At 45.8% G+C, this 22096-nt stretch overlaps 2 protein-coding genes across 5 annotated transcripts in view; one reads left to right on the top strand and one right to left on the bottom strand.

Moving 5' to 3' along the window:
- LOC135392158 (neuronal-specific septin-3-like) overlaps window positions 1–7193 on the top strand; it is a 30627-nt gene extending 23434 nt beyond the window's left edge. For all 4 annotated transcript variants that reach the window (XM_064622850.1, XM_064622851.1, XM_064622853.1 and 1 more), the window contains 4 exons: window positions 478–595; window positions 661–756; window positions 1613–1761; window positions 5927–7193. In XM_064622850.1, the coding sequence (XP_064478920.1) occupies window positions 478–595; window positions 661–756; window positions 1613–1761; window positions 5927–6068 (505 nt within the window). In that variant the 3' untranslated portion in view covers window positions 6069–7193. The remainder of the gene's footprint in view (window positions 1–477; window positions 596–660; window positions 757–1612; window positions 1762–5926) is intronic.
- Window positions 6840–22022, bottom strand: LOC135392157 (forkhead box protein K1-like). The gene is given in 9 exon segments (XM_064622849.1): window positions 6840–9987; window positions 12427–12561; window positions 12627–12910; window positions 13612–13772; window positions 13774–13800; window positions 14495–14651; window positions 16018–16179; window positions 16250–16477; window positions 21091–22022. Coding segments are annotated over 9 exon segments (1833 nt in total). The 5' UTR covers window positions 21450–22022; the 3' UTR covers window positions 6840–9667.
- Between the last annotated feature and the right edge of the window lie 74 nt (window positions 22023–22096).

Here is a 22096-nt window from a genome sequence, read left to right as displayed (position 1 = left end):
TATATTTTATATTTTTTGGATGGGTCGCATGGTAGAAGAGTTTGGTAAGGCACGGTATTACTTCGTGTCCGTAACATGCTTAACCTGTTACTTAACATTCCCTTCCCGTAGTGCCTGTACCCAATACCCTCACCATTTTGTGGCCCGTAATAACCTCCACATTATTTCCTTCCCCCCTCTAGTATACATTCAATCTGTTAGCATCTTATTCCCTGCCCCTAATACCATCACCTTCTTAGTTAATGCACCTTTTTTTGTTTTTGCCCATGATACACGCAACATCTCCTTCCCATAGCAACTTGTTGCTGCCTTAGCGCAAAGCTCTCAACCTGCAACTCAATATGCTCCTTGCTGGCTGTGGTACCCTTTACTCAATAACGCATTACTCCCTGCCCATAATACCCTCCACAAGTCAGAGAGTACCTGTCCGGCTACCACAAAGTACCCGTGAGCTCACACATTTCCCGTTTATAACAGGCTAACATCCCTAGACATCGAATTTATGAGACGCCTCCACAAATGTGTCAACGTCGTTCCCGTCATTGCAAAAGCAGACACACTGACCGTCGAAGAGAGGGCAAGCTTTAAAGAAAAGGTAATCTTATCGTACAGTAGATACAACTGCGGAATGTAGCCTAATACTATCTACAAAAAATGCAGATCAAGGAAGACCTGGAACTCAACGGCATCAACGTCTACCCGATGCAGGAGTTCGAGGATGATCCGGAGGAAAGTGTGGTTAACGACAAGCTCAGGGTGAGTGCGCTGTTTGAAGTAACAGAGGAAACGTGTAATGCAGAGTCACCGACGCCGATAAACTCGCTCGGCATTAACTATTCCTTCGATTTTAGATTTGCGATTTACGGAACAATTTTGTAAGCCATAGTCTGGGCCAAAACTAAAAATATATACGAAATGAAAGTTATGTAGCAAGCGAGCTGGTGGTGACGATCCACGACTTGAAAACCCGAGACGAGGTAGAGGACGAAAACAGACAAACACGGTCTCAAACTCGGCACATAATAAAAATATACCGTTGCAGCGTCTGTTACGATACTTCAAATTCAAATGCAAAATACTCAAACAAAATTTTGCATTCGATTACTTATATAATTGAATTTTATTACCAGCGATCACTGCCCCCACACGGGATCCCCGTGATTATTAGAGTAGCTGTGATTCGGTAATTCTTGGAGAGATTGCTGCGTGCACTCTTAACAACAAATTTTCTCAGGAAAAATAATTTTCTCTGGTAAAAATGCAGTGTTGGTGCGAGTTGCGGGCGTGGTGGGGGTACGAATTTTCTTACCCGCAGTCAGCTCTACGCATCCTTAGGTACCCAGATTTATTACACCCAACACCAACATGTACAGTGCTGGACGAAAGTTTACGAAACACGTACCAGTGCATTTCTTCCCCAGCAACTGACACGCTAGCAGCAAATGGGATGTACAGACTTGAAAACAAGTGGCTGAGTTACCCAGACACATGTCTGTAAGTTCATACGGTCCCATTCGCTGCCATTGTGTCACTGAGGTAGGAATGCGCTGGTACATGTTTCGTAAACTTTTGTACAGCACTGTACTTACATCCTTTTTTCCCTTTTGTGCAGGATGCCATCCCTTTTGCGGTCGTGGGAAGCGACAAGCAGCACCAAGTGAATGGACGCATGGTTTTTGGCCGACAGACACAGTGGGGGCTGGTCGAGGTAGAAAATCGACTTCACTGCGAGTTTCCAGATCTCAGGGACATGCTCATCAGGTGCTCACATATATATTCTGTCAAATCGGCAAACTTGCAACACTTGTTGCAGGCATCAGTTAACATGTCGGCAAACCTGCAACACTTGTTGCAGGCATCAGTTAACATGTCGACAACGTAAGGCTAGTTCCATCTCAAATCGAACAATCCGGTACACTTGATGTCTCGAATGAACGGGAAAAAAATATATGTTGAAGCCATCGGTGAGTTAGGAGAAATAAACGCTTTCCGAATTCCCTGCGCTGCGCGGTTCGGGAAATAGGAGAGGAGGAAAAAACTGCCTCTCATAAGGCGACGTCGTCGCGAGCGGGTTTGAGCGTTCGCTACAAGGCCATTTCTTCTCGCATTATAGTAATTTCTTGATCTGGCTTTGGACCACTTAGGGCACAATAGGATCCTTCGTTGGCAGTGCTGTGCCGGTTTTTGTTTGTCTGCAAAAAAATATCAAAGTTGACTCAAAGTGCCGAAAACACCATATTCACTGCAGCTTTGCGGACGATGTACAAAACGGATAAGACTGGGCTTTATGCCGTTTAATTTGTCATTCATAGGGCTATCGAATGATGTATAATTTGTTGCTCTACTCTGTAAGGAACGTAAGCGATACCTCTTTTAGTAGCACCATACCACCGAAAAGTGACGAATTTCGGAAGCCTTTATCTAAAAAACCCCACCAAAAACTTGCCTCGAAAATTTTATATGTTGTAGGTAGTTCCTTAGACTATGCACAGAAGCAAAATCAAAATTCGGACTTGATCGGTAGGCGCACTGTGAATTTTTTGCCAGCCCTATACGCGGAGCGCATTTAAGCGGAGGCACCGTGTCCCGCGTGTTGCAAAATCGAATTTTCCAAAGGGACTTTCAACTTCTGTCTTCATATAAAAAGTAATTGCTGTCATTTGAAACCATCCTGAGGTTTCAAGGTTACCTTTTCAAGGTTGATCGTTTGCGTTCATAACAATGGTGTAATCGCTGAATCTAGATTGTGGAACAACCAGATGTGCTCGCATTTTTTGCGGGATATCACACATGCATTGCAAGTGCTGGGAGGCCGGGAAGAACAGAATGATTTTACATGTTTGTAAGAGGCATATCTGTTCATGGTTATTCTAAACAAGCATGTTTACTGTACGCATTATGGCAGGAGGGACGCAGTGACTTCCAGTATTCTTTGAAACATTTCCTTTCCTACGGCCCCATGACCTCGGACGGGGGAAATTGCACTGAGGAAAATGTTGTAGTGTCATACGCACACACTCAAGGCTAATTCATGGTGCCTTTTGTGAACCTTGCCGAAACAGCCCGACTGGCGCCGCTGTCCAATATGTTATTCGGTTCGACATGCTGCGACCATGGGAAGGTCCTGATCGCATTTACTCCCTGAAGACACCTTGCGCAAAGTTTCGCCTACACACAGAAGACGCTTCACTCACTTCTCGACTACAGAAGTGCATGGAGTGCCCTTATACAGAAAGTGCGACGACATCTGCATTACTGTAGTGCGTCGTCCTGGTATCGCCCTACCTCCATGGGCTCTTCGTTGTACAGTGCTGATCGTGTGGATTTCGCTGACTACTGCCTCATACACAAGAAAAAAGTGCTATAGACAAAGGATTTTCGCTTTGCTTCGGAGATCGGCGTAGCTGCCATAAAGACTGTCCAGCAGATCAAGCCGAAGGCGTAACAGAAATGGGCCAGCTATGCAGAAGCTGCTTCAAGTACTTCACAGCAAAGGTGGCTGAATCACAACACGCAGCAATGTTGCCCACATTTGAAAGAAAATCTGACAAGAACATGCCATCAAAAGTAACATTAAGGAAAGTGGCTTCCACAACGGCCTAAAGCAGTTCATGACACGAGCACTCTCATCCACCCGGAATGCTCTGCACACGCGGCTCTGCATAACCTACGTTACCTTCTTACCTTCGTCACTTTGTCTTCTTCGCCGTCAAGTTCCTGCTATTCTGTGTACTCTAAATATGCTTCGATAAGATCACCGTGGACAAATATACCTCTTATAAAGACGTAAAAGTATTCTAAAGCATTCTGTTCATCACGGGCTCCCAGCACTTGCAATGGTCATCCCGCAAAAAATGTGAGCACATATGGTTGCTCCACAATTTACATTCAGCGATTACAACACTATTATGAACGCAAGCGCTCAGAACGGTTTCAAATGATAGCAATTACTTTTTATGTGAAAACAGAAGTTGAATGTCCCTTTGGAAAATTCGATTTTGCAACACGCGGGACACGGTGCCACGGCTTGAATGCGTTCCGCGTATAGGGCTGGCAAAAAATTCACAGTGCGCCTACCGATAAAGTCCGACTTCTGATTTTTCTTCTGTGCATAGTCTAAGGAACTACCTACAACATATAAAATTTTCGAGGCAAGTTTTTGGTGGGGTTTTTTAGATAAAGGCTTCCGAAAATCGTCATTTTTCGGTGGTATGGTGCTACTAAAAGAGGTATCGCTTACGTTTCTTACACAGTAGAGCAACAAATTATACATCATTCGATAGCCCTATGAATGACAAATTAAACGGCATAAAGCCCAGTCTTGTCCGTTTTGTACATCGTCCGCAAAGCTGCAGTGAATATGGTGTTTTTCGGCACTTTGAGTCAACTTTGATATTTTTTTGGAGAAAAACAAAACCCGGTACAGCACTGCCAACGAAGGATCCTATTGTGCCCTAAGTGGTCCAAAGCCAGATCAAGAAATTACTATAATGCGAGAAGAAATGGCCTTGTAGCGAACGCTCAAACCCGCTCGCGACGATGTCGCCTTATGAGAGGCAGTTTTTTCCTCCTCTCCTATTTCCCGAACCGCGCAGCGCAGAGAATTCGGAAAGCGTTTATTTCTCCTAACTCACCGATGGCTTCAACATATATTTTTTTCCCGTTCATTCGAGACATCAAGTGTACCGGATTGTTCGATTTGAGATGGAACTAGCCGTAACCAATTAGAACACTACGAGTGTTAGCGACACTACAGTGGTCAGCTGCACATTACTTTTTTCCCCCCCGAGGTCTCTTTGACGTACTCGCAAATTTACCACTAGTACCCCAGCAGGCAAAATCCCAAGGAGCGCAACATCTTGGCCCAATATTGGCAATGTCGGCCCAATATCGGACCAAGATTGGGCCAGGATTGCCAATATTGGGCCGAGATGATGTGCTGTTTGGGAAGTAGGTGATGGCTGTCAGTGAACATTATTTTTCTAAAGAACCCACAAAGCTCGATAGCTTCTGATTATCCGAGAGTCATCACTCTGAGCTCCGGCATGCGCCCTTGCAGTGGCACACTCTGTTCCACACTGGAAGGCTATGGTGAGGAGACTGAAATCGACGTTGGAGAAGCAATGTTGCCAGTGCCTTTGTGTCTTGGGACACACCATGACATCGTACTTCCTAAAACTACAAATTAAATTTCCAGTTAAGATATAAAAAACAGATTGCAATGCTGTAAATTTGCTACGATTCTGAAGACACGAGGTTCAGCCATTCAGCCCCTAGCGGCCTAGAGGTAGCCCTTTAAATGCGTTTATAACGTGCTGTCAGAGAAATGATAACTAGCAATCACTGGCAGTGATGATGATCATGGTGGCTATTCCCTTTGAATCGGTCAGACTGCGCATGAACACGCGCAGATCCTAGACCAATAACAGTAATAACGAAGTGATGGCTGCCAGTACAGTGTTGCCAGATCTGGTATGTCACATATCGCGAAGGTCACTGTCAAATTTTGTCACGTATCACCGCGTCATTGAGCAAATGACTCCATGGATGCTTCTGAGCTTTGTTGCCTCGATTACTCCTGGGAACCTCCATGTATATTCACATACATTCACTGAACAGTGTCTTGCCCACTATGCTCCCTCAAAACCTCGGCGGTCTGACACAGCACCATCCAGCCTAGCCAGCAGCCCTGAAGTATCATTTCCCGCTGAAAATTCGTCCGCGGCTCAAACACCTCTCTTCACGATCAACCGCTGTTCTCGCGCAACTGCGCACCTTATTTAGTGCACAATATTCTTCTGCCCAAAATGAAGAATGTTCTCCCTTAGAAGACCCACTTCACTGGTTTTAGAACAGGCCTATTGCAGGCCATGGAGGTAAACGAAGAACAAGAAAGGTAAAAATATCTCTCCGCATTCTCTTCCAGGACTCACATGCAGGACCTGGTAGAAGTGACAAAGTCAGTCCACTACGAAAGCTTTCGCCAAGAAAGGCTTCTTGCCCGCAACGGCAACATGCTCAATGGCCATGCCATCAACATAGTCAACATGAACGAAAGCAACTTATGATTGCTCCCACACACACAAAACTGAGAGGAACATCCAGAACCTCACGTACTTAATTTTTGTCATTCACCACGAGCCAGGCATGTGGCTGTAAACCAAAAGGATCTCTGTCGTTGCACACTGTTGGCATACTTGTATTGACGCATCACCACTGTTTTGTTTTTTCTCGTTTAGATGAACATAAAAATAGAGTAGTCTTCCACAAGACACAGGATGCAAGGAAATAGATAATGACACCATCATGCCTACTTCCATTTGTAGTGCATGATGCACTGTCTGTCTAGAGTTGAGCTCCCAGAAGGAATTTATCTAAGACTGTAGGGGCATTCATCTCATCTGGCTGCACCTTATTCATAGAAGATATTCCCATCAGAAAGCTTTGGAGGATGTTGTGTCTGCATGGTAAACTTGCAGATGAGATACAGATGGGTACAGCCTAGGTACCTGGGCTATACGCCTGGGCCTGTTGCTACTGCCTGTGATGCTATTCTATCAGTGGTACGACAGAAGTTTCAGAACACATCACATTGGCACCACACTTCAGTAGTAACACATCCATATAGCAAAGCAAAGTAAAGATGCCTTCAAACATTTCTCAACAATATGTTTGGGCCATTGACCATGAAAAATGTTGAGATTTAACCCCAATGCGGATGGATGCTGCAACTTCTCCATCGAGCATATTACAGCTATGGTGATGGGCTTACCCATCCTACACAGACTCCTAAAAAGCTGAGGACTCGATGCTCTACATGAAACCACACAAGGCAGACAGAGTGTGAATTTGCTTTTAATTCACGAGACTGCATTTTGACATTTTGCAAAATTTCTGAAGACCACACATTCTTTGATGAAAATTCAAGGTCCTACTCTTTTTTTTTTGTTCCCTCGTGGATCTCTGATGTGAATGAAAGACACACAAAGCTGCTTGTAGTAGAATCTTTTGCATTACCCAGATAATAAGATTAATACCTACACTGCTGATCACCTTTCACCCAGCCTCAAATGAGGCCCTCCAATCTGATTATGTCTTCCGTATTTCTAGTCATGTTGATGCATTGTCATTCATTGTATCCCAATCTTTAGATGTATTCTACCAACAAGAAATAAACATCTATTTAAAGCAAAGCTCGAAACATTCGCAGTTTAAGGACACTCATGTTTCTTGGGGGGGAATGGGAAGCACAAAGAAAAAATATCCTCCTGTTAAAGGTCTTAGTGGCCAAGCTGAACAGACACAAAAGCAAACAAAAATAAAAAAAATTGATGGTGCATAACACTAATGTGCATCTCCAACATCATACTTTGTGTGTGAAGACCCTAACTTTCCCCAGATTCTGCGAAATTGGCCATGCCTCGCGGAACCTGCTGTTTCCCTCAATCATTGGTTCATGGAATATTTTGTGTCTTACAGAATTTTGTAAGGATTTCTATCGATCTTCAATATTTTTGAGGGTTAAACCCAACCAGTCACGTCTGCAACGGCTGACACCACCAATAATGCTGGCACATACACGGCTGAATGTGCAGAGATGATAGGAAATGTAACGACAGCGAGAGATTGACAGAGTTGAGTCTAGTTTTCTTTGCGCACTGAAAAGCTACGAGAGGCTGGAGAAGGCGCGGGGTGATGCGATCTGGAGAGAATGTTGCACTGCACTTTTTTCTGCTTGTTCTCCCGCAGACTTGGAAAGCCCACTTCGCGGAAAAGTAAATCTTCCAACGCAGAAGGCTAGGGTCTTTATGGGATCCAAACTTGCGTACACCTTAAGAACGTTCTACAGCGCCCAATTGTATAGACCAGCTCCGCTAGTTACGTGTAATGTAGCAAAGCTCACTACACATTCAAATTATCCGTGTGCCCCGATCACGTGTTAGACAACCAAAAAAATATCCCGGTTTCCATCGAAGCCTTTTAATGTGCTTCCCATTCTCCTGCGGAGGAAAATTCAAGGAGCTCAATGTGGATGCTCTCGACACTTTTTTTTATTAATTCACTGACGATGAATAAATGGCAAAGAAAAGAGTTGCAGGTGCTCCCTCACAAGCGTTTTTTTTTTCTTTCCCCAAGACAGAGCCCATCTTATTTACAAACAATTTTTTAAACATACCTACTACAATACTATCTCCACAAAGCCAACAACAATGAAGATGAAAAAAAAAAAAAAAACATCTCTCCCTCTCTCTTTCTCCCCCTTAAAAATACGACCACATTCAATGAGAACCCGGTCGCACATGTCCTTTCTATGTACACAACGCCCGCAGACGCATCTGCCCTACTCAAACAATGTCGGCCTTGCCGACCTTTTCCAGTCCACAGTACTTGAAAAGTAAAGAAAATCCAATCACGACAAGACGCATGAAGCTGCTTCATCCCTTAGTGAAATGACCACGAGACAATTAGCGCTAAAAAGAAGAAATCCCAGAAGCAAAAAAAACAACTCTCGAATTACAAAGAGGAGATGAAGTGTGGAAGCAACGGCAAAACGGGGCGATGCGGGAAAAAGAAAGTACGTGAAAAGACAAAACAAGGCTTAAGAAAAGCACGTCTCAATATAGGAAGGAAGTGGCAGCCTACCCTTTTGATTACGCAGACTACCGGTGCCTTCTGTTCCACCTGCCCAAAAGTGGCTCGCTCTACCTCATTTACATATGTACACAACACAAGCATCCGCCCAAGCAGCAGCCCAGTAGAGGAGGAGATGCTTCAAAGAGTTACGGCTCCGTAAGAAACGCTCGACGACCACCAACGCCGAGGTGAGGTTTTTGCCACTGTGAGGCACAAGACGAAGGGGAAGGCGAAGGTTTCCTCGAGGGTCCGGTTGAGGGCACGGAAAGTACGCAACAGGCTTATGCGGGTAAAAGATTGACTAGCACTCTCTTTCAATGAACACCTCACATCCGGCCTCGAGAACAATTGCTTCCTCTTGCTGTTTTTTTTTTTATGCTCTAAACTCGCGTAATGAACAATGTTGAATGGGGGGGCGGGTGGGGGGGATGTCCTTAATTGGACACGTAAATAAGGGTATGAGACATGGCACTCAAGAATGTGCCCCTCACGCTGGCTAATTCTAGCGGTACCTCAATGCGGGGATGCATAATTTACACAAAATGAGATGAGCAGCTCCGGCTTGAGAAGTCCGGCCAGAACAGAGTTACCTTATCCTCGCGGGTGTAATGCCTCGTATGGGACAGAGAAATAAAGTGTGTCGTATATCGACCAATCGTTCTACGACTACGACGTCTGTGGTGTGACACGACAACTGCGTGCTAGACACATCCGCGCATTATTCGCTCGAGAGAGAGAAAAAAAAAAAGTCCACCTGCTGCGATCCGCGAAGTCGCGCCTCGAATTGCGGTACCACTCTCGCCCAAGCAGAGGCTCCGCAATGCACAAAGTGAAAAAAAGAAGAAAAAAAAAAGCCTTTCTTTAAAAGAAACACGCGCGCGACCTATGAAATGTAAACGACGTAAATAAAACCTCATTCCCTTTTCCACATTTGCCCTCCTCCCCTACCGAAACAAAAGCCTTTTCAAGCACTCTCTCGCGGAGCAACACTGGTGACAGAGGAACAGAAACGCTCAACAAACGCCTCCCACTGTTAGGAAACGGAGGACGTAGCAACCATTGCCTCACTCGACCCCTCGGAGACCTCCGATGAACTGCGCTGCGTCTTGGGAGACGCTGTTTCTGTCGGGTCACTGCTCGAGGCTGCGTCGTAGTGCCGCTTCCGCGGGTGGGTCGGCGGCAGTGTGCCCGAGGAGGAGGAGGAGTCCGGCACCGTGAATGCCGATGTGGTGGAGGACGGGGGGGCTTGTACGATGACGCTGGAGTGCAGGGGAGGAGGAGACATGGACTCCATGGAGGATTTGTAGAACATGAGAGCCTCCTGGTGCGGACTCTTGGTATAGTTGCTTCTTTCTGCACAGAGTCATGTACCAAGAAACAACAACAACTTTATGATCGAACCAAGTGACAGGGCGCTGACAAGCTGGTGCATGATGACCCAAGACCCCGAGACCCAAGTTTTGTGCAAAGAAAAGAACACTTGGCGTAGGTTGCTCAGGGAGACCTGTGAGATTAGTACACGTGGCAACTGCGTAAGCAAGCCTTCCCTCCTTCCTCCTCTCCGGAGGTTTTTGAATATATAGAGCTTTGGAAAATTAAAATTTTGCTGTGTTCGAGAATTCTTGTTGCGTCGTCCTTCTTCCCTCCTCGTCTCGGGTTCCGCCTCTCTCAAAAGCTTTATTTCAGGATTATGGGTGGGGAGCGTACCAAGAAGATTCTACATATTCACACTGGTTGTGCAACCTCTACTGAACCTGTATGTACAAGTAGAATGGCTAAATAGTGATTGAGCGTGCAGCAATTACATATTAAGCTCCGAGGGCGATTCGCAGCTGGTCAGTTTCTAAGCGATGGAGTATCGCAAAGCTATAATATGTACAAAACGCACGAACCCCATAATAAACCCCAAAGGCTGCATTGCACAGTTGATGCAGCTGGGATTTCAAAGAGCTCACTACAATCCCAGTTCATGAGACACTGCTCCCCAGGCGGCAGTAACTGCCTTTTGCAGCATAGCCATCCGAGGGGAACATGTTTCATGGTTCCATAAAAAAAAAAAAAAAAAAAAAAAGAGTGCTCCCGCACTAGTCACTGTCATCATTTCAACTATGGGGTTTATCCGTTTCGCATTACAAAACTCTGCGCAGCACACCCATTGGTTACAATTGTCGCATGAAATACTTGCGGTGACAAATACAACTTCGTATACACAAATAAAAGTTAATGATGCAGACGTGCTTCACACAGTCTAAGGTGGAAGACTATATTCATCTACAATTCTACATGCTGTCTAACTCCCATAACTAACGCAAATGCCACCTTCGTGGGATATCAGGACAGTGTACTGTGCATTCATAATGGGGGGCCAACCAATGAGGTGAAAACCTTAAATGCAGTTACCAACCGATTTTTGATTCGATTTGCAATAATCGAGCGGTCCAAAAAAAACAACCGTGGGTTTAAAAAGTTACTTTTTTTATTCATTTGCCAAAAAAAAAATGAAAAGGTCAATATTTTCTCGACAGACGCTCTTCCACTTCCGTGAGATCATGTCCGCTGGCACCTTCACCGAGGGACATTTCGAGTAAAGTAGCACCAGTACGTTTATCAGTTTTGAGTGTCAATTTGCCGAACAATCTCGTCATCACTCAGTTCGGCACGACTTAAGTGCATTGTCCATGTCCACAAAGTTCTCAAAAGTCACGGAAGTGGATATCTCCAAACCTCCATTACGTCAATCACCAATATCAGGTCCTAGACAGCTCCTGGACAGGTCCTAGGACACGTCGAGGGTCCCGCAAAAATCTGAATAATCCACCAGACTAGAAAAATTAACCTGACTATTGGCGAATTCGGGCGGTCATTTTGCGGCAATTTTTTTTTTTTGCCAGGTCCCGAGCAGTCGCCGTCGCTTAAAGCGCAGCAATCCTGCATGTTCGCGTGGGACTTTCCGAGCGCCAGGAATATGTGGCAGCTGGTATTTCCGAGCCTCCATCATGCACAATACCAAGGATACAGCGTAAAAGCAATTGGTACCATTTTGCAAAGACCCTCCCCCCCCTTAACAGCCAATACGAAAGCAGAGTGAGTATGACGGATTTACATTCTCTGGTGCAAGCAGGGAGGGTGGCCCCTCTTAAAGGGACTATGAAACGATTTTTTTCTTCGTTTCGTTCGAAAGAAGACATTTTTCTGAGTCTAGAACCGAAATTTCACTTTCGTCGCGCGAGCGGATTTATCGGGAGCGAAAATAAACGGAGCGGCGAAGGGAGGACAGCTGGTGCCGCGCCGTGACGAGCTGCCGAGCGGAGACACAACGGGTAACTTGACGCGACCACGGCCGGCTCAGCAACACGTCATCGTGACGTGTTGCCGAGCCGAGGAATCCCGCCAGGAGCATGCGCCGTAGGATCCCGCGTATGCATTCATCGGGAGTGGAAATCTCCATGACAGCAGCTTTCGCGCTATCGGCAGATTTCGGCAGTGGCGGCAGCCACAGCGCGAGCTCGCGGCATTACTTGCCATTGTGCAACACCGGTGACGTAACGGGGAACCGAAGAGCGGTCCGTACAGTTACACCATCGGCAGGGAAATATGCGCGGGAGAGGAGGAAAGCGGAAGAGACATTTCCAGCGCGCGCTCCTCGCAGAGTGGAGCGATTTCGTCCGGAAAAATTTGTGGCATATTAGTTTCTCTGCGGGAAGAACAGTTTCCATTGAAAAAAAGTATGGGGGTTCGGGAAATTTCATAGTCCATTTAAGCTGAACACGACTACAGTGTACTGTGGCTCACCTTGTTCTTGCCGTTGTAACTCGCTATGACTGCCATTGCTGGTCAGGATGCCATTTGACACCACTGCGGTCGGTTGGTGCGCCACTACAACCTTTGGTTTGCTATTTGTGAATGCAGACACCAACTGGGAGGGACCTACAAGAGGGGCGACGATGCTCCAAAGATCGCCTTCACCGTGGCAATGAACCCACCCCACCCACCTGGTGATCCGGGCGCCGACTGACTCGTTCTAAACTCTCGTGGCCCTAAAGAGGCCCCAACGTACGTAGGGGGTCCCAGGACGGGGGGACCCCCGCCTCCTCCTCCTCCTGTCGAGCTCCCCACCACCATCACCATAGAGCCTGGTGCCGAACCGTGGTGAAGGGAGGGTACCTCGGAGGTCTCGAGCATGCTTTCGGGTACTGGACTCGGTTCTCGAGAGAGGGAATCCGGCGTCACCAGGCCGCTGTGGCCGCCACCGTGGCTTGGAGACGCTGGAGCTGACCTGGAAAACGGAGGGAAAAAATGACATTAAAGCGATAATGTCTTCGTAAGTGACTTGCAACCTGCAGTCGAAGCTACCAAAGCGTCAACATCTGCCACGATATTCTACGCAAAATAATCTCCCTGAAACGCAGATCACAAGCTAGACAGACTGAACGCGGTGAACTAGATTTTTCGGACAAACATTTTACGATGGCTAAATGGGATGTCACCTTATACAGCTGAACCAATATATAGTGAAATCGAGGATGACCGCACTTTAGTTCGTTAAATACAATGATTTGTCAAATCGAACCTGTCGAGAAAAAATGGCCCTCAAGTGGCGAGCTGCGCGGTTCATTCTAGGGTACGTCGTTTTGTCGTAAGACTGGCATCAAAAATAATTGATAATTAATAAATAATTACGAATTAGTGCCTACAGGATTCATTAAATAGAACACACCGAACGCGGACACTTCGTTGAACCAAGCTCAAAAATGCATTGGGCCTCTATGGGGAAATGTACATGAAACAGATATGATAAGTTAAAAGAAGGCTTTTATTCCGTCGTCTTTCACTGTGTCGAGCTTCAACCGTACCGTACCTCATCGGGCTTGGCAGCTTCATGCATTACCAGTTCTTTGTAACTCCACGAGTCACCGTCGAGGACAAATATTTTGCACGACCCCAGAGGTCGTTTCCCTCTAAATAGCAATGGCTCACCGAGAAGATGCAAACGGTGTCCTGAAGCAGGGCAGTCCACGCTGTCTGCGTCTGCGGAAAGCCTGCTCCACCAGCTTTCCTTCCGACTGGGGGTCGATGCGCCAGAAGGAGCCCTTTCCTGGCTCCTCCTGAGACCGGGGCACTTTCACGAAGTAACGGTTTTAAGCTCAGGTTGTGCCGTATAGAATTCTGCGGGACAGAGACCTTCTCGTCAACACGTCATCTGCTCTGGCAAATCAACTTGGAGGGCGCATCATGGTTGACTCCTTTTCCCCTAGCTCTACGCAGGGATCGGAACCGGTATTTTTTTCGGTCCGGTTCGGGTTCGGGTTCAGGCATATTGGTTCGGTTCGGGTTTAGCTCCGCTGAACCGAAATTATCAGCTTGAACCGGTTCAGGTATATCGGTTCGGTTCGGTTCGGGTTCGGCTCAGGGAGAACGCCCCGCACATACACAGACAAAAAAAATCTGTCAGCGGTCGGGGCGTTTACAGCGATTGGAACAGTTACTTTTTTCGGCATCGGTTTAACCGGTCCACAGGCAGTAATTTTGCTACATGCAAGCAAGCTTACACTCACCGTACACGATTGTAAGAGAAAGGTGTGAGATAACCGTTCAGGTGAGCAAAAAAAAGGTCGGTCAGTAGTACAATTAATTCACCTCTGAACCGATTCCCGAACCGGTAACCGTATCAATTTTTTTCGGTTCAGTTCCGGTTCGGCTCAGGACAAGCAAAGAAATCGTTCGGGTTCGTCAGAAAATAACGGTTTTTTTCCGGTTTTCGGTTCGGGTTCAGTTTCGGTTCCGATCCCTGGCTCTACGGTCGCCAGAAAGCCGCTTCTAAGTCGACAATACGTGACGAAGTAATGCCATACGCACTCACCTGCCATCCTTTGTCTGCAGTGCGATAGTAAGGGTAGTTCTTGGTGATGTAGGAGTAGATGCCGCTGAGGGTGAGCTGCTTGTCGATCGCTGAGGAGATGGCCTGGACGATCAACTGTGCGTACGAGTAGGGGGGTTTCTGGTCCCCTTCTACGATACTGCGTCAATCCACGGGTATCCACGTTACTAGGACTCGCCTCACAAATTTGTACAATGCTCTCAATGACCGTTAGATATGTCGAGAAAATATACTGTCAAGGTCCATAGTGTGAGGTAGTCACAGGAAAAAGTTCACAAAGACATTGCATAGCTCAGAAAGTGCAGATACTACTTTACTACTTTTACACACTAAAATTGCGCAAAAGTACCATACAACCCTGAAGACCTAAGGTGTCACGATTGACCTCTATACTATGTGGACTGCACACACAGTGCTCTGCTCTTAGCAGTGGGAGATCCAGGGGGGAAATCACCTCTTCCCCAGCACACAAACACAAAGCACACTGTTATTGCAATCACTGATGTCAGAGGCTGCAATCAGTCACACTGGAACCTGAGGAACATGTGATCTCTACTGGAGCATCACAGACTAAGTGTTGATGTTATAACAGCGACACTTTTGGCATTTCGCTCATCCCGCTACTATTATCACCCTAGAATTGGGTGGTAATTGCCCCACTATGGAATCGGGACAAGTCAGAACCATTTTAAGTGGGTTGTGAAGATTGGACATTTGTGCTACATTACATCATGAATGTATTTATCTGCACACACGCAAGTGTTGAGGAAGAAACAACTATTAAATAAAGTTAAAAATTGGGCTGTTTGGTTCTTCATTCTGAAAATACTCTCCATGTTAGGGAGAAGACAAATGAATGACACAGACACCACACCACTCATTTCCCTAAACTTTGTGGTTAGCAAGATACAAACTATTGCACTCAGATGGGGGAGGAGCCTCAACTACTCTCCGTTTCCGACGTAGTGATAGAGGTTCTAGTGATAATGAAGCCTTTATAGATGTAACACTCGCTGTTCTGTTGAAATTCGATAAGATAAAATGAGCCTTTTGTTTTGAGCTTTGAATGCTCTCAAGTTGAAGGATTAATGTGGAGTTGTGTTCCAGACAGATGATGCATATTCAAGTTTGGGACAAACTAGAGTCTTATATTGTGTTAACTTTAGAGCTACAGGAGCCACGGAAAAATTTCTTCTAATCTATCCGAGGGTGCGGTAGGCGTTGTTAGTGACGTATTCAAAGCGGGATTTCCAAGAAAGGTCAGTCTATTGATTGTTGTAACCACACGATCGCTCCTGCTGTGCTTCACTGGCTGAGATGGCCCGCTGTGATGTCACAGCTGGATGAGTTTAGATGATTTTACCCTCTTCACTGTAATACTTGCAGGCTTCGATCGACGTAAATAACTGGTCTCTACGTTTATCCGGCATAACATGAGAGTCAGGTGTCTCTCCCTTTCGAGAAAGCTTGAACATTCAATAAAAAAAAAAAAAAAAATCGTTCACCTGACACCATTGTTGCCGGCTGTGCCGTGCGGAGGAGGATTGCAGCCAGGGCCAGGCCCATCTTCGTGACGTTCGACCGCGGCTGCCGCCATTTGCAATTCCGAGGCCACGTTCCTCCTGTGCGTGCCCGATCGAGGACTGGCTGGGCAAGAGTTTGCCGCACTGCCCAGAAAAGCCAAGCATTCCCTCTAAAAAATGCTAATACGATAAACAAGAAACAGGGTGCACATACCTCAGCGTCCCTGTGGGCGAAGGAATCGGGCTGGCAAAATTAGAGCCCGTTTCGGGGATGTTTATTTTCAAGGGTGCGAGGGGCCGCTTCGGTGACGGTGCGATGGGTTCTAGCCGAGGTGGTGGCGTCGGGGCTGGCGGGCCGTGTGGGCCCCCGGCTAAGGAGGCATCGTCCACTAACGATTGGAACAGGATCTTGATATTTGTACTTGGAAACCGAAACACACATCTGCAAGGGTAAGGGAGCACAAACTTACTTCATAAATTCTTGCACCACACTCTTCAAATAGAACTTTTGATGTTAGGCAGGATCCTGTCTGTTCCGATGATATTGCCCTGTCACTATACTGTTTTCATAAATGCACGCCACGGATGCACTGCCTGATATGGAAGCGATTATTTTCCATCACCTCTAGCAAAAGTGAGCCCTGTGCCAAGAAGAGACATTTATTTAGGGGTGCCGTCAGTCAGGGAGTAGGGGTGCCGTCAGTCACGAGAGGACAAGGGGGATCACAAATGATGATTCCTTCTTTCTCTCTACGTTCCAGAAACGTAGGGCTTCTGAGCCAAGAGAATGTAGTTTGGGCACAGTCGATGCACAGAATTGGATGCAGATCCTGTACCGTGACAACCACCGCCGCAAACATTCTGCCGCTCCCTGGAAAAAAATCCTGGCGGCGCCCATGCTGAAGAGGCTACTTGTTTCGTTACAACGACTGCCCTACCAAGTTTGTTGGATCACAGAGTCCACTTACCAGAAGGACAAAACTAGAACATTCGAATGACTCGGTGCTTCTGAAGGACACGTTCTCAGTAAGCAGCAGCCTTGAAACAAACAACTTTGGCACAGTGGTGCCGGAAGCAAACTGCAATCTTCAACTGGGCTAGCCCAGAAAGTGAAATTTCAATTAATCTAATCATACACTCTCAAATGTAGTAGCCTTCGAGAGTGGAGGATTGGAAAACAGAAGAGAGACGATAAGCTGAGATTAGCCCGCCACAGTGATCCACACAGTGTGTGAGGAATATCTCTTTCAAAATTGCGATAAGAGAAAAATTTCTGCACCGTAGTAGAGTATTACAACAACAATGTGGACAGCACGACTGCACTGTATTTCGAGATTAATGAATAGTCTTTCCAGTTTGGATTTATGCTCCACAAATGTTTTGCTGATACATAGAGGAGAATGTCAGGCTCAATCAGACTTGCACCAAAGGCGATTAAATACAAAACGGAATCTGCTTCCTGCTGAAAACAAAATGGGCTTTGACTACTTCAGTGGTGAAACTTATAACCGGTCCTTGGCCAGAATTATAGATGCTGTCCCAACTACGCCTGCCACTGAAGCCACAACTATGTGAACCACACAACGAGCCCATAGACCATAAACAAGACCCCCCCATCATATCTTTTGATGACAGATGAGTGATACGCAAACTGACTGTGTCTATTTCAACGAGTGGCACTTGCACTTAGAGTCGTTCTTGCGCTGACACGCAGCATCTTTTAGTGACACTCCTCATAATGTGCACTAATGATTTAGTGAGCTACCCAAACTAACTTCATTTCGCTTCTGCAGTAAAAAAATTCAGGAAAAGCTCAAGAGGCTCTGGCAATCACAATGTTCTTAAACAAGTACTTTCAACAGCGTGCTTAAGTGCGTGTGACTAAAATGAAGTCTGTTCACCCATAACACGATTTGGTGAGAGTTTCACCTTAGGGGCTATTGCCATGCTGTAGGGGTCATAGAAGGGGAAATCGTACCTACATCAGTTGGCTGTATACTCATACAAAATATACCACGAGCTCCTCTAAATGGTATCTGTGGGCTGCATTGACCCGCGCAATATTCTTGCAGAAAGTCCCGCATCACTCATAAGAAGGGTTACATGCTGCAATTTGCCCACGTGATTGGGGCATGGATATGGTGGCCGTGCGCAACAGCAGGCGAGATAACATCCCTGCCAAATGCAACCGCCCTACATTTTTTTCTACTGGAGGTACCACAGAGTTATTATGCAACTGATGTTGTTCATAAGAGTGAAGGTTTGGATGTGTTGGTGATTCATAATTAAAGCGTTTAAAGTGCATAAATACTGCGCTGTGTGTGTCAGTTTTTAAGTCCCACACTGTGAAGGTTTTTACAGCTTTTAATTGATATTCAACCCTTTTGTGTGCAACGGAGGCGTAAAACGTGACTATCTGAGAAAACAGCTGCTTCCACTCCACAGGACATCAGGTGTCAGTAAAAATGAAGACTACTGACAAGAACAGAACAATAAACTACACATCAAATCCTTATCCTTACTGAACTGCATCAGAAAAAAAAAAAGATGTGGCCCCAAGCACTTCACGCAGCAACATTGCACATAATCTGTTGCTAGCACTCGATGTTCATCAGATGGATAATCCTAAAGCTTTTGAGCAAACGTTGCCAGACCAGTTTCCCGAAACCTTGACTTAAAGGATGTCTGCCTTTGATTACGATTAGAGGCAACCAGTAGAGACTCCGTCTAACGAAAGGTCGAGGTATTAAGTATCTTTGAATGCCTTCATGGACAAAAAGAATGTGCCAACAGACAACATACATTCTCAATCAACACGATGGCATGGAATTTTGTCAAATTCAGCTCAGAGTTTCAATACCTTCGTTATTCTCAGTGCAAATGTTATTTCTCCCAGGCAGCCACTCGAAGAAACTCACTTCTAGAGCATACTCCCGCAAGCATAATATGTTAGATGCCCAATGTTTTTTTTCTCACAAGCTCACAACACATAAAAGATAAACCATTATATTTGCAGCAAAACCTAGCTGCTCAAAACTTGCTCAAAAACAAAAACCCTGCTACTCAAAGACAGCCTATACAAACGCAGCCGAAGGAATACTGTAGACGCTAAAAAAACTCCTGTCTGCCACACCTGCCTGGTTAAGCTACAGTCACTATATAAGCTTGTAGGTTAGACAATTTGAGACTACCCTGATGCATTTCCTTATCTGTGTAACACTAGTTACCATCGGTAGTCATAATGGCCTTGAGGTAATTCTGAGCATGTAGAGGATGCAAAAGTGTCTGTAATCTGATAAGATAAGCATGTATAAGGAACAGGGTCCTCACTCACGTGCATGGGTGAAACGCTGTACAGCGATGATGTTAGAAATTGTACGGGGTATGACGCGATTAAATTAAAAGGAGGGTCGGTTCAATGCTACAAATTAATCGATATAAAAATTCGAGAAGATGCAATAAATCAGTGGTGTCCAAATATGAATTCTCATTCAAGAAACTCAAGGAAAATGTGCTAACGCAAGGAATCGAACCTGAACGTTGTGATTTCCGGTCATGTTCATTCACGTTCAATTTGGAAATGTTGCGCGTATCTTTTGTCGAAGAATGACGCGTGTGGTGGTGTTGAAATATCAATTCCAGTTGCATGCCACAACAAGACGAAGAAAGAAAAAAAAATGTTACTGAATCACTCAGCCCCTTCACGCGTGGATTTGCCACATTAAGTTTGCAATCAGCAGGTGGAGGAAGAAAAAAAAAAGAAAAAAAAAAAGAAAGTAAAAGTAGAATCGCCTGCTACGTTTAACCAGCAGACGACAACGCGTTGTATTCTTCGCGTCGTTCGTTCCCGTATAATAAAACCACCTCTGAGCATCCTCGGAGATAACCCCGGAAATTTTCATCCAATGTGCGTGTTGCTCCTTTCATGGGAGGTATAAACATGCTGTACTTTTCCGAGCATTTGTCTTGGACGGTTTCCAAAGCGCAACAAGGGGAGAAAAGCTGGAGCTGAAAATGGGCCCTCCGCGATTAAACCCGTCGGGACCGTCTCAATGCCGAACCAGTAAACCCCTTCTCCTATACCGACGCGTGAAAAATATACACAACGATCAAAATACAAGAATATAATGCCAAACGTGTTTCGCGAAAGACCGCCTGCGCAATACAAGCGAGAAGGAAGCTCAATACACACACACACACACACAGCAACTGCGTAGTGGTGGTAGCACCTCGAATTAGGCCTAGTGGTAGCACCAATGTTCGCCCAGAACGAAGAATATCAAAGCAGGCTACAGTATTGCTCAGTAGTGTTTGCGTGGAATCACTCGAACATGCTTTCCGACAGTCTGCTCAAACAGACACTAATTGTAGCCTGTCTTCCCAGGCAGAACATCTGACCTTCAAACGAGAAAGAAAAATAAATAAAAAAATGAACACAGCAGATGCGACCCGGCAGTATCCGCCCTACTGCCACAATGTAAACAAACTCATCAGACACCGGCATCTAGTCCTTCCTGCGCATAACACTTTTATGAAAGATAACAGGTGCAACCGGAGTCCCAAAATTACGTTTTCGAGAGATAGCAACGTCAACAAATGTGTCGTAAGGATTGAAATGCTAGAGAGGAACAAGCACTGCTACCACGCGCTGAGGTGCGAGTCGGGAGCCAGATTTCGAACCTTCTCGTCAAAATAATGAATGGACACCCCATATAGCTGAAAACAGTACTTCCTCTTCAATACAATGGCTCCGATACAGTGTATCATTTGCCAGACAGGGTACACGTATACATAATCGAAAAACTTGTTTTCAATGTCAGCCATCCCCAATATAAACAAGGCCTCGCAGAGTAAACAAATTCGCTTAGATGACTAAAACAAGCCGTGCAACGTCTTGGAGCAGGTGCATTTGTTCATAAATAACCGTTAAACTGACACATTCACTATCAGAAGCGTTCAGACGGTGCCTATCGACTACCCATAGCAACAAGCTCATTCAAAGACCATGTGTTCGTCAGGCCTAATCATACACATGGTATGAGAAACGGTACTTACGTTTTTGGTAGTGGCAGCGGTGCAGCGCCTTTCCGTTGGAAAACACCGTCAACGAAAACTCCATTCTTGCCATTGCACACCATGAAGAAATGAGAGTATTCGTAGAAGATCTCAAGATGCTTTCTTGAAATGAAACTGGAGTGGCCCATATTTACATCGACTTCCCCTCGGCTGCTGTTGCGTCCTATAGAGATGCGGTTCTGTCGGATCATATACTCGAATTCGCGGCCTTCCAGCCGCGCTATTGCGATTCCTTTGGGTTCCGGATTCCATTGTAGCTTTGACGGGCTCGAAGGTGCAGATTTGAGGGCTAAAAGAGCCCAAGCATCATTATCTGAGGCCTTCTGATGCGTCGACATAACCGTACACACCACGGCAGAAAATGGCTACCGCACAGCACCTTCCCAGGATGCACCACAATGTCACGTGTTTCCTTCCCTGTGCCGGCGGCGCAGACGACGCACAAATCGTCGTAAAATTACTTGAAAGCTTTACTGATTTTGTTCGATTCGATACTCAATTGCACACTCAACACGATGATCGAAGCTATTCATATGCAGCCTTATGTGCAAGAGGGAGACGTATTAGTGACGTAGAGTAGCGTGATTCTGCTTGTTGATTTTGGAAGCGTCGTTTTGTGTTTGTTTACATGGTTCCGCATGCGCGCGCCCATCTAGGTCTATCGCGTGATGTGTACAAACAAACGGAGCGCAGACTGATGTTGACAGCAGTCGACCTGGGTCACAATTGCAAATTAACAACTCTAATTGACCTGTATCTAACATTTTACGTTCTAAGTTCTGTGCAGCGTTGTTACGATGCACCGGACCTATAGAATGGTGTGCATAATTTCCTTTTCGAGATATTACACGTAGTTCACACCACAATAGTTTGTGTTCCTCTTAACAAGACAACCAGAGCATGCAGTACACAGTAGCTTTACCGGAACTCGATACGACCGTAATGCTATGGTGGTAATGCTCGGCGACAGAATGTAAACATTACA

The sequence above is a fragment of the Ornithodoros turicata genome, chromosome 4 (assembly GCF_037126465.1).
Source record: "Ornithodoros turicata isolate Travis chromosome 4, ASM3712646v1, whole genome shotgun sequence".
NCBI classification, from domain to species: domain Eukaryota; kingdom Metazoa; phylum Arthropoda; class Arachnida; order Ixodida; family Argasidae; genus Ornithodoros; species Ornithodoros turicata.
Note: the sequence above shows the minus strand (reverse complement) of the source record. Positions and strands in the feature narration are given on the sequence as shown.